A 13606-nucleotide genomic window follows, 5' to 3' on the forward strand; every position below is an offset into this window, starting at 1 on the left:
CATATATATTAGAGCTCCTATAAGACATCTTATGTAAAACTTTATATATAGGCTTAGTATGACTCACTAACTGAACAACAGTATTTGCATTTTTCCCATGAACATTGACAGCAAAGCAGTTGCCCAAATATTTTAGAGAAAAATCTTGTTTTTTCCATCTGTTTGTTCTAAATACTTACGACTTTGTTCTCTATAAGGTCACACACTATTTTGTTGTTAAAGTAATCTATTGGCGTCCATCTAATTCCTTCTTGCACATATTCTTCCTGTTAAGTAAAAAGAAAGATGCAAATATTCCTTTGCACCGTGGATGTAGCACTAGATTTACAATGCACTACACGTACACAAACTCTGCATTACTCATGTTCAGAAAGACTTGTCAAATGTGTGATTGGGGGGAGGTGGGAGAAATGACCCTAAATGATAGTTAAATCCAGCTCTCTACTGCTTAAGAGATGAATTGGAATCCTCTGCCATCCCCACACATTCTTTTGTCATTCACAGCCCTTAAGTAGTAACTGAGAAGAACAAGAATATTTCATCAGTACATTTATTGTCAAAGCACTTCACAAACAGTAACAAAGTGACTTTTACAGTATCTTGACAGTGCACCTAAGCATCCATATCCTACTCTGTTTTAAAAATGAAGATTGTGACAGGCATATCAAGGATCAGACCCCCAAACCAACACATTTAGAAATGCACATGAAATGGAGACACAGCTCTACTTTTTATTTCTGTACACGATTACTTTAACCATAAAGACATCTAGAGACTGAGTGTGGAAAAAAAATCATACTAAAATTTGATTAAATTGACCCACTCCGTTGCATACATATGAGTTCAGCTAGACACTTAGCACGTCACTTGTGTGCTCAACTGCAATTATCAGTTACTTTTATATAAAGGCAATTGTGTATGTGCATTCTTGAAAACATTGTCCTAAAGTTGGTGCCAGGCCTGAGCTCATACCGTACACAATGCTTCTGTCTCAGCTGCATTCTGTCTGCCCTCCCATGCAGAAGCTCACATTCATGTAAAGTGAGATTCTGCAGTAAGACTGTCAGCAGAGAACTGCAAATACTTTCAAAAGTATTTTTGCAGTTGTCTCAGTGATCTATTTCATTCATATATATATATTAAAAAAAAAAAAAGGGCATGGAGGAAATTTAAGAAAAGTATTCCCATTTAGCCGTGTGTCATGTCCAACAAAAGCACAGGGATAGAACCAGCCTGTAGTTTTCCATTTCTGTCAATGAGTCAGAATATGCAGCACGTCTGGGCAGGGTCATATGACTGCATTAGTACACCATATGATGGACTCACTTCTGTACCACTGTATCAGAGAATAAATGTCTGTAGCTGATGTGGTTTATGGTTTTAGGGTTAGCCAACAACAAAGTGGTTTTTTTCCTTTGTCTTGCTTAACAAGGCAAATGTTATTGTTAGCAGATGATGAAACCTCAATTCTTCTACCAATTGAAAAAGCAATAGCTCATTTATGAATTCAAAAGTAATAAATGTCTGTTTACCTGTTCTGCCTTCAGTGTCAGTTCAATAAAAATCTGCTGTAGTTTTTCATTAACAAAGTTGATGCAGAACTGTTCAAAACCATTTTTCTATAGAAAAGGAAACAATTTAAAAATTAGTCTCCTGCTTCATATACAATAATTCTTAGTTCTTGTGCTGGCAATAAGCTTCAAAAAAACACTGGCAATGATGGATGGGTTGCTGACTTTATAGACATTCCGTGTAATCTCAGCTGCCTTTTTTTTTTTTTTTTTTTTTTTTTTTTAAGATCAATGACCTGGTTTCTTTGAAGTTTCTTCAATGCTTCATGTTTCTTAAGTGAGACATTACCAGTGAGAACTCAATGTCCAGGAAGCTGGGTTGGGGTTCTTTTTGCTTTTATTCTGGCCACAGGATTTGTTTTTTTCTGGTTTGGATTTTTTCCCCCTCTAAATAACAAAAACTCTCCCAGGTCAGATCAGCTCAAACTCTGAATATTACACTGCCTTACCTGGAATATTTCAAAGCCATAAATATCAAGGACACCAATGTTATATTCTTCATGGTCCTTCTCCATAGCCTTATTAATAGACTAATAAAACAGAAACAAGATGTAAAACAAAGTGTAGTTTATATATTGAAAAGATATATTAAAATCCTTAAAACTTTACATAAAAATATTGGGTTTCTTCAAAAGAACATATTTGAATGGAATACAAATATACATAATGGGGTATTTTACTTTCACTTTTTAATAAAGTGTTATTAACAGCTAGGAAATGAACAGTATATTATCCTGCTTTCCCGGTTAGTGAGCCTTTGGATCTATTGTTTGCAAAAATCTTTCCCCTTTGGTGTAACCGGCTCAGTTAAAGAAAAGGAGCCAACAAAAAAAGAACAGCTTTAATTCTGATATTTGATGCATTTTGCAGATGGTACCATGAATATTTTCACCTATTTCTGTATTCCCCTACTTCGCAGTGTCAGTGCTGGTACAGGCATATAGTGGGAATTACAAAGCTGTCACGATGAGGGAGGCTTCTGAGACATTAGCAGTGCCACCACAGAGGAGACTTCTACTTCATCTAGCCAGCATCTGTGGCCAAAGGTAAGGTTTCTACCCTGCCAATCCAGCCAAGGGCCTCATTCTGAACAAGAGAGTACTTTAGCGTGGAGAATGGAATTTGACCATTTGCTCAAATGCCACAACATCTGGATGCTGAAGGGGTTCTTTGCAGGAGAGTGGGGTAAGACAGCAAGGGACCATAACCCACTAACTCTGCTCATCTGAAAATGCTCAACTATGTAGGAGAAAGTAAGTCTTGGAGAAGTATGGATGCTGACAAGAAGATGTCAGAATATCATACGAGACAGTTGTGGCAGGAAATTGAGCAAATGTAGTGCTGAAAGCACTGCTCATTTTCTTCAAAGGAAGTGTAGCATTTGTCATATCACTGCCTTGTATTTGATGTCTGTGGTCATGCTCCCACTGCACTGCTGTCCTGGTTTCAGCTGGGATAGAGTTGATTTTCTTCCGGGTAGCTGGTATAGTGTTATGTCTTGGATTTAGTAGGAAAATAATGTTGATAACACACTGATGTTTTCCGTTGTTGCTAAGTAGTATTTATACTAAGTCAAGGACTTTTCAGCTTCTCATGCCAAGCCAGCAAGAAGGCTGGAGGGGCACGAGAAGTTGGGAGGGGACGCAGCCAGGACAGCTAACCCAAACTGGCCAAAGGGATATTCCATACCATGTGATGTCATGCCCAGTATATAAACTGGGGGAAGGCTGGCCAGGGGCCACTGCTCAGGGACTGGCTGGGCATCGGTCAGCAAGTGGTAAGCGATTGCATTGTGTATCACCTCTTTTGTATAATCTAATTCCTTTATTATTATTATCATCAACATCATCATCATCATTTTCCTTTTCTGTCCTAGTAAACTGTTCTTATCTCAACCCACAAGTTTTACTCCCCCACCACACTGGGTGGGGAGCAGTGATCGTGCGGCTGCGTGGTGCTCAGCTGCTGGCTGGGGTTAAACCATGACAACTGCTCAGTGCTCCTGCTAAAGTTTAGGCAAAGAAACATACTGGTTGAAAGAAATGACAGACAAGAAAAGCACTGCAAGGAACTTTCCTAGTGTACTTGTACTTGTTTTGATTTTTCAGTAGAATCAATCAAATCCAACTTACATCCACCAAGTAATCAAAAACACGGGAATGAAGGGCCTTGGCCAGTGCATCCCTGGTGTAGCAGGCTTGTTCCACATTTAATGTTACATTAATGGACTCAGATTTGCCTCCCCACTTGCTGTCCATCTGTCTGCTGGTCAGTTTTTCCTTTAGGCGGTCCTGGTTGATTCCCAGGAGAAATGCAGGGAAAGCCAAAACTGCAAGAAAGATTGGGGTTGCTGGATTATGACTTACAGACTAAACCAATAAATAATGAAGGGGGAAAAAAATCAGTTGTATCTCTAATAACAATCAGCAGTAATAAACCTTATGGGGCACGCAGCTTAAAAAGAAAAACAGGGATTTATGTCTTTAAAACTTCCCTAAGCCACCCAAGGACATTTTCAACTCTTTACTTACATGGATTTCAATTAAGACAAACCACCTTCAAGTAAAATAGTCAGCTATTTCTGTACCTTCAGTCCTTCAAACATGAAAGCTGGCTTAAGTCATAGTTTTGAACTATGTGGTTCAAATCAGTCTTGGAGGAGATGGAAATAAAACAGAGCTCACACATTAAATAAAATTGACACCATTGAAAATTCTTTGTAAAAACATGAAATGTTTAAAATATGATAAGGAACATACTATCTGCTTCCTAATATTCTTTCCCTTTCTTCTTCTAAGTTAGGATATTGCAAATAGTTTTCAATTGCCTTGCCATTTATTTGGTTTTGTTTTTTTTAACCCCTTATTCTGGATGTCCTTCACAAATTCTGGTTTCCCTTGTTTAAAAGTAAAGCAGAAAAACACATCTGTGCAGTAAGCAGCCACAAGTCTAGTATATTCTTTGCATTTGTAGCACATGGTGCATGTTAGCTGCAGGTGTCATACACCTTAAGGAATGGAAAAAGAGAAATGGCTTCAAAACATATGGAAATAGCTCCCAAGGGCAGCTCTTGGACTTAGTACTGCACCTCCACTAAACCACATAATCCTCTAAGAGTGTTTCCTCCATGTTCCTTTGCTTTTAGATCTACTTTACTGGTGTGAGGAGGATGTAAAATAATCACTAAGGCAGCAGCCACTTGTGCTTTACACATCTGTAACGTCACAGCATGATTTCACTAAACCCTTCAGTACATTAATCCAAAACTATTTTTAAAACTGCTAATAACTGCCAGCTTTCTGAAATCTGATTTATTACCATCAGCAACCTGATTAAACTTACCCTAGGGTACTAGAAACCACAAAACTAACCAAAGTTGAGTCACTGGCAACATCTTTGGTAACTCACTGAGAACTCAAGTCGAAGAGCACATGAAAAGGTCAAACATCATATGCTTTAAAATGGAAAAGAATGTAGGTAATCATAGACCGAATATTCTGGCATCTTTATGGTATATATGAGCATAAGTATTTAGTTAATACTACTGTAAGAATTTATGAAGATAGTATAATGGTAAGAACCACCATGCATACCTCAAACTCTTCCTTCACAGTGCTAATGATTTACTGTAAAGGAAGAGCTGGACATGACTTGATATAACTCCACATTCGTAAGATGCCTGATTATTTTCCCTAGTTAGGGACCACAGAGTTACCATCTAGAAATTACTATAAAGCAGTATATGCATGTAATTGAAAAAATAATCCTCAAAGAGTAATCAATAGCTTTCTGTGGAATAGTTTTAAATACAATCTGTGAAGAAAAGCTGAAAAAGACTCGGTTCACTTCATCAGTTTTCAGAAAGTGTAAAATAAATCTTTCAATACAATGCAAGCGTAAAGAAGGATGGTTTAAATTGTTTTCTACCATCCAGGAGAGAACAAGTAGTATTTGGCATGATTTGCAACATGGAAGATTTAGGATAAATAATGAGAACATTTTTTTCAACTATTAATATAATCAAGCACTGTAACAGATAGTAATCATTGGCAGTTTTAAAGAAGTACTTGTCTAAATGTCTGTCAAGAATGGCCTGTATAGATTTGATTCTGACTCAGAGTAAGAGTAGAGTTTTTGGTGTCTTGAAGAATGGCCTTTGCATGTTTTTCTGCAGTTGGCTATATAATAACAAGAACACTATTGACCAAATTCTTAAACTTTTTATTATTTCAGACTTACACAAAGCATGACTTGTCAGTGGTCTTTCATTGTGTTTTATCTTTTGTGGCTATCCAGGCTATAAACGCTTTACTATTTAGTTGGCTAGGACAAACAGTAAACTGAGAAGAGGATTAACGGAAAGAGAAATGAACCCAACTTTCAACTTCATAATGCAGGAATTGTACTAGACATTGCTATTTCTTCTCCGGCTTCTTTAAAATGCAGTATGTTTATGAATAAGTTCTATATTCATTCTGTCTGCTGATTTTTTTAATGTATTATTCATACAGAACTTCTGTATTTATATCCCAGTGAGCAAGAGAAATATGGTGCACATGGCTCATCATAGAAATACATTCACATTTACCAACTTATTTTCAACTCATGTCTTTTCGGTTTGTTACTTTCTGATACAACACACTGTATCTATCATCTCATCTGACAATTAAATGTCTTGATTTCGTTGAAAGATTTAATACTGTGATTTACATGGAAGCACAGTAGCTCATTTGGAATTGTAAGGCATATGAAAAATCCAATACTTTTCTTTGGATGTATAAAATGCCACAAAATGTTCTTCTTTGGGTTCACTTACGATTGTCTCAAATTAAAAAATTAAGGTAAAAAATTAGTAATTTTTCTTTCCCAATTTCTTAAAACAAATAGCAGACTACTAACAAAGTTGAGTGGGAACCTGACTACACAAAGATACTTTATTCATATTTAACTTACCTAAAACTAAACAAATGCAGTTTTCCTAAACATAAGGACCATTCTGAAATAAGAGTTATGAGAACAGATAGATATAAGCTACTACATATGTTGCGCTTATCTACTCTGTCCTTAAACTGTCAAAGTAGTATAAAATCAACATTAGATGCAAGGTATAAATCATGACAAAAATATTTAAAACTCGAGATCCAATAATCTTTCAAGATCTTGCTGATGTGGGCCTAGCTGATACAAAACAGTAGCATGAGGTGAAGGATGCAAGGACAGTGCATTGTGGATAAGGATATAATAAGGAAAGAGTTACACAGTAGAGGTACCTAATACTGAAGTACGGGTTGAGAAATTTGAGACAGGGAACATAACTGTAGTATGTAAATTCTGCATTTCAATTCAACCCTGAATTTGTTTTCAAGGTGTCTCTTCTGGATGCATGTACATACATATATGCCTGAATACTGGCTGTGTACCTGAGACTAGGGATAATCCACAAGTTGGTAGCTGCTTTCACATGGCAATGAGGTCAGACAAATCACAAAAGAAACAAGTGTTTTTATGAATGTGTGCTAACGCATTGACAGGAGCAGAGTTCAAGTTTGCTTGAAAGCGTTTCTCACAATTTCTGTTCTTTCATATTCAAGGGCTGGAAAAGGATTTCTTAAATTCAAAATGCAAGACTGCATTCCTGTTAAGTCAGTGGCATTGTAAAAGACAAAACAGCCTCAGTACCATTGGTTTTGGAAAAGAATCTAAATTAGCAGCCTTGCACTACAAGAAATGATACACTGTGTTTGGATAAGCAGCTCAAGATTGCAGTTCACCTTATGCCATCTGGGTTGCAGGCCCCTGCTAACTCTCTAACAGTTTCGAGAGGTACTTACACTCCTCACTCTCCACTGCTGCATAGTTGCCAACTTCTTTGAAACTGATGTTTCCCAAATGCAGTATTCCTGCCACTATCTGCAGCACCAATGCCTGTTCCTCTGCAAAGATCCCAATCACACTCATTGCATGCTGGGAAGAAAAAGAAAAAAAATTGGATCAGTCAAAGAATCTGTTCAGTGACTCTTGTCATAGAAGTCCTTTTAAAATTTTGATGTTAAAAAATTGAGTTTTTCAAAACAGTTCAAATACCTAAGGCAATTTCATTACAGCCTGCACTGAAGTTTCAAAAGGTACCAGATGTCCTACTTCAGCATTTTTGTATTTTTTTTAATTTAAATACAGAAGCATCCACACTATTTAGAAGATGTGTTAGCAAAATAAACTCTGGAAAAATTAAAGTTACTTTAAAAAAAAGTGCCTGCTCATAAGTGTCACACTAAAAATAGTCTCATTGCAAAATGAGAAACAATGAACTTAAGAGACAGTGGTTTTATTCCTTCTACACAGACAGCTTATCCACTGAGACTTAGAACTGTGAAGCTGTACTGAATGACTCTAAAAAGCAGCACAGTCTGTCTGGCTCAGGCTGTGAATTTCAGCCACTTACTAGAAAATAATCCACAACAGTGGGTTGTGGAGTCTAGAGGACATGGTAACATAGAATATCTTCTCAACTGACTGTTTTTCTAAAATACCAAATTAGCTAGAATACAACAGTAACAATTATTTTTTTTTTAGGCCTTTAAACGTGCTACATATATAAATAAGAAGATGTGTTAATATGCTTATTTTAAATAGTAAACTTCTAGTAACAGAAGATCAGCAAGTTGACAGGACTCACATAAAGGTCACAGCACTGGATAAAGATCCCTGATCTATGCTTTCTAAGGCCCCTTCTCCAGCCTTTCAGCTGCACTGTTTTAAGTAGGCATGGAAGATCAGTCACCACTAAGAATTCAGCTAAAATAGGGCACTCTTATATTTTCTTCTAATGGAAGTTCCTCACTGTGTTTGCATTTCCCATTTTTCATACTGCAGATTATCTGCCCTCAATTAAATGTCATTGCACCCTTCTGAAAAACAACAAACAGAAAACAAAATGCCTTTCTGTAAAAACAATCTATCTTCTCAGGATTGTTAGGCTGCAACACAGGACCTCCTCCTCAGTGTAAAATATAATTAAAATAACTTATATCTACATTAATTTCTCATTCCCACATTAATACACCAATGTCTTTGCTACAAATGGACAGTGAAATGAACATACATCCACCACTATTCAAATCACATAGTAAAAAACTCACCAATGTTTCTTGGAAATCCAATTTGTCATTGATATCATCGACTTTGTAGGACCCAGAGAGACTCAGATAGTAATAGTAGTCCATACTGGTAATGCCAAGACTGCTTTTTTGTTCTGAGGAGGCCCCTTCAATTAGCTGCAGAATAAAAATCACCAAATTAGGTATCACACAACAATCTTCAGCAGAGACGAGGCAGGTCGGAAACAGGTGACTGAGCCTGAAATTACTGGGAGAGATATGGCTAGTGTTGTGCCAGGTATGTATCCTTCCTGTATTTTGTTAATTGTTTAACCCAAAAGACCAGATTCTCATTCCCATTCCCATGAATGGTTTAGTTCTAACTTCCACATCTAATAAAAAGCAAAAACTGCGACTGACTTGAATGCCTTCCATTATCTTTACCTCATGAAGGCAAAGCAGGTTTTCCAATCTTCAATGTATTATCTAAATCCTCAGGAGCAATGTGTTTTCCATGCCTACTGAAAGATAGGCAGAGTTGAAAAAACACACCAAGAAAGCATTATTTGTGACTCTAATTGTGAGGCCAAGTATCCTTTATGCCCATTATGTGAAGCCAGTTTTGAACTGCTCCAATACTATGTTGATTTGAAGCATGGCTCAAGTCACACCACTTTGCATCATTTAGGCCAACAGGGCCGATAATAAATAACACAGTACTTAAAAAAAGGTTCCTGTACTTTCTGCGATGCCAGAGGAGAAGTCCCTTAGACCTATGTAAAGTCCACGCAGTTATGCACAGACATGGCTGCAAAAGGAAGGAATGAACAAACTAATCTCAGAAGATAATAGTCAAAACCCTACTCTTAACTCCCGTGTCAAAAAGCCTCTCCAAACCACAGAGGAAAATCAGCGGGACAGTGCAAATTGTTCATATCCCTCGAAAGAGGAGAAGGCACAGCTCCTGGAGCAATTCCAGCTCCAACTCAGCTTTCCACCCTGGCAATGGCACTTCAACTTTATGTGAAGCTGCTTACAGTCACTTACAATGCACTGTCTTTACTCTAGTTTTGTAGAGCTTGATCAACGGCACTTCAGTAGATAAGGAACTCGCATGTCAAGGACCAGTGAAGGCCAGAAGAGCCTTTTGAAACACAAAAAAAGTGGGGATGATTCAACAAATAGATATTATCCTAAATGTCCTAGAAAACAACTGAGAATCAAATCTCTCTTTCACAGTTGTGCTATGGAATTCCACAGCAGAAGGTACAATTATACGGGCCAGTTTAAAAAGAAATCTGTTGGAAAGTTCTCATTTTCTATTATATTCTACTGGACTTTTCCATATGGGAGTTCACAGTGAATTTCCAAGCAAGGCCTTTGAAATATTGAAGTACTTTTGTTCTGGAGCTGAAAGGCAGCTAGGTAGGTCTATGTTAGATGGTGTCTTAACAAGCTATCAAGTTTCCCAGTGATATCCAGATTACCTTCTTGAGTGCGCATTCAGTAATCTCACTGTGTTGAGAACGACTTTTCAATCAAAAGGAAAAACTGGTCCTAGTTATTTAAAATAACTTAGAAAGGACCTATACACTTCTGACCTGGTAAAAAATGTGAAAACTCCTCTCTCCAGGATTCCTCATTACAACTCGAGATTTTTCCAGTAGGAAGTTGGAGATTTTCCCTCCATCTGGTTCTCCACCTGGGCTAAACTGGATTTCAAAGTATTTCCCCTGCAATAAATAAATAAAGCTGTTGAATGATTAGTAAATACAGATCTGAAATCACGCACTTGTACTGTACCTCAAGGAAGGCTACCAGGATATTTCATCTTTATGGATGCAGTGACACAGCTGCCTCGAGGTATAACCTAAGCTTAGATTCTTGAACTATCACATATCTTTCTTTCTGCATTTACACAGCGCTAGACTTGGGATAATACGTCATGTGTTAATGCAAATGTAGAGAGGAATTCAGTGGCTTCTTTCCTCTGCTGAGACTCTTGCTTAGTATAAAGGAAACCATAAGGCTCACCAATACGGGAAGTAAATTTAACAGATTTATGACCAACAGCAAACATAGCATTCTGGTTGGAAGCAAGGTAAAGCGATTATCTTTTTCTCTCAGGGAGACATTAATCGCATTAACACTCACCTTGGCTGAGGAACAAATCTCAAATTTGTAAGGCTTATGTGTAGCTTTTAAAAACAGAACCTACAGTATGTTAGCTAGTGAACAGTCATTTCACAATATTATCTTGAGTATTTTATAACGACAGACTGAAAATAATTCCTGCCTTACTTTCTGTACATATTAATAAAGGCATTTCCAATCAAACAACTCTAAAGATGGTTTAATCTATTTTTCAAAAAGCTATCAAATTATTTTGGTTTAAACATGTATTACTGCGTATATTTTGCTGATCTGGAAAACTGGCCAGTTTGTTGCTGATAAGTTATTTGCTTGCTAACTGAACATTTTATAAATTGTGACCAGTACATATTGTAAGAGAAAAAAATGCACAACCTATACAGAATGAAATAAAGGCCTCTCAACATATACTTTGTGTTTTAAAACACACTTTATAATTTATTTAGATTTACCTCATTTGTAGCCAATTTATATTATAGTCCTGAATACTGTCTCTGTAACAGCACAGAAGTTGGAAGAATAAAGTAATCTCTAAGGTAGAGGGACTTACAAATCTGCTGGAGTTGTTGTTCCGTACAGTTTTTGCATTCCCAAAGGCCTCCAGTAAAGGGTTGGACTGTAGAATAATATCTTTAACATGCTAAAATTTTAGGAAATGAGAGAAATACAGATTCAGAAATAGACATTTTTAAAGTTCTTACAGATTTTCTAGAAAACCATGACATCTAAATTATATATTAAAAAAGCAAGAAAGACTGCATCTGTAAGAAATCCTCTTGATCAGACAAGGAATAGAATCTAACCATTTTTTTTCCCCTCACAGCTTCTAGTTCCTATTTTTTGAAGAAAATCCTACAAAATTGAACAAAACACCTCAGGCTAAAATCTAGTCCTTCTGTTCAATGTTCTGCCAAGCAACACAGCCAATAAATTGATCTGGTTTTTTTAATCGTCTTGATTTTAAACAATTTCCTTCTTACACATGAGCACTTAAATCTTTTTGGGGGGTCTGGAACCACAACCAATGAAGTCAGAGCAGCATGAAATTTAGGAATCTGCAAGTGCTTCAGCAACCTGTTTTGGGATCAATGATGCTGCTATCTAGCTGTCTTAGAAAGAAACTGAAGTGTGTTACTACTGTGTCTTTATCTGATCCTAGGAGTTGGAAGTATGGACAAGATATTAGCTTTTGAACAAACCCAACGCATGCTGGGTTGTGAAGAGAAGACTGAATTTTGTTTCAAAAGAAATGCTCAAGGCAACTTACCAACTTCATCAACTGTTGCTCTGTAATCACTAAGAATATTTTAATGTCGTACAAAAAGCTGGAATCTTTTAAATAACACAAAATATTTACTTATAAAGTATGATTATATTTATTCCAAAAATAACATAATGCATACTTTATCTGGATCACTTTCTTGTCTACCGAATTATTCTCTGCAATGTTCCCTGTATCACTGTTGTGCAAAACTAAGCAGAAAGAACATACTCAACATCAGAGACTGCAATAAAGCAAAAAAATAACAGTAAGCGCTCAAAAAGAGTGGACTAGTAAAAGCAGCTACTACCTATCTACCACTGCCTGTCAGTGAATGACATTGTACATCATTAAGGGAATTTTTATGGCTAATTCACTCAATTAGCTTTAGTTAACAGGTTTCGATAGATAGAGCAGACATTAATAGTATAGGTATCAACAAAAGCAACTATTTGTTGTTTCAGCTAGCTTTCAGATACTCTAATTTTGACTAGATAACTCATAAAGCAAGATGATGTTCCTGCTGTTGGCTCTCTGACGTATGCATACAAATAAGATATTTAATGGAAGTAATAAAAACCTGAAAAGCCAGTTCAGTTTTCAACAGAATGCCAACACAAGAGGAACAAGACCCCACACATCTACTAAAAGGAGATCGATTGTTGTTCTTAATCTGGTTAAGAACAATAATTAAAGTAGCTTTTACCCCTTAACTAAAAAAAAAAAAAAACAAAACGCTTGTAGACATAATTCAGCATGAGAGCTGCAAAACTTTTAGCACAGATGATTCTGTGTCTGTGGATTTCCCTCATATGGCTCCCATCACACAGGCAGCCCAGGAATCTGCAAGCAAGCAGTTCACTCTCCAGTTGTGTCTCTGTTGTTGAGGGCTTGTATGTATTTCTAGCGGCTCACCCACAAGCTGCTTTGGTAGAGTGCCTCTTGGCTGCCAGTGTCTACCAAGACATACCTTTGTCATTCTACCTCTGAAGTAAAGTTTAGACTGTGCTTATGCTTCAGTATTACATTATATCAACTCACCTGTACTTTAGGACCACCTCCTGAAATTTTTGAGATATAACTCATGATATATTTAGCAGCTACAGTCTTTCCAGCACCACTTTCCCCACTATGAAAAAAGGAACACAAAAACGTACCTGTTAGTTTTTAAATAACTCTAGAATGGAGTAATTCAAGGTTTATCTTGTACAACCAAGACTAGGTACCTTAACAATGAATAATAAATAATACACACCATATTTACATCGGGTAAGCTGGTAATATATAGACTATGATATAGTATTGTAGCATTCTACTTGTATATGTTTGTGAATAAATAATTTTTAATACATCATCTTGCATGCACACCAGAATCTCTATGGGACTTCAAAGTCAGAAAACTATGTAAACTGAGAAATAAATATACTTAAACCAAGATGCTCAAAAGAGAACAAGTGTGTTAAGAACTCAATTCCCATCTAAATTTAGTGGGACTTCAGATCTTAACACAAAAACTCATTCGAAAA

At 36.7% G+C, this 13606-nt stretch overlaps 1 protein-coding gene across 1 annotated transcript in view; it reads right to left on the reverse strand.

Annotated features, from left to right (window-relative positions):
• Nucleotides 1–13606, reverse strand: part of MYO1E (myosin IE) — a 98027-nt gene that overhangs the window by 39831 nt on the left and 44590 nt on the right. The window contains 9 exon segments of the mRNA XM_075045407.1: nt 180–266; nt 1533–1619; nt 2021–2101; nt 3704–3900; nt 7403–7535; nt 8711–8845; nt 10270–10401; nt 11370–11459; nt 13122–13209. Coding sequence (XP_074901508.1) covers nt 180–266; nt 1533–1619; nt 2021–2101; nt 3704–3900; nt 7403–7535; nt 8711–8845; nt 10270–10401; nt 11370–11459; nt 13122–13209 — 1030 coding nt within the window.

Source organism: Buteo buteo, chromosome 13 (genome assembly GCF_964188355.1).
Source record: "Buteo buteo chromosome 13, bButBut1.hap1.1, whole genome shotgun sequence".
In the NCBI taxonomy this organism is placed as follows: domain Eukaryota; kingdom Metazoa; phylum Chordata; class Aves; order Accipitriformes; family Accipitridae; genus Buteo; species Buteo buteo.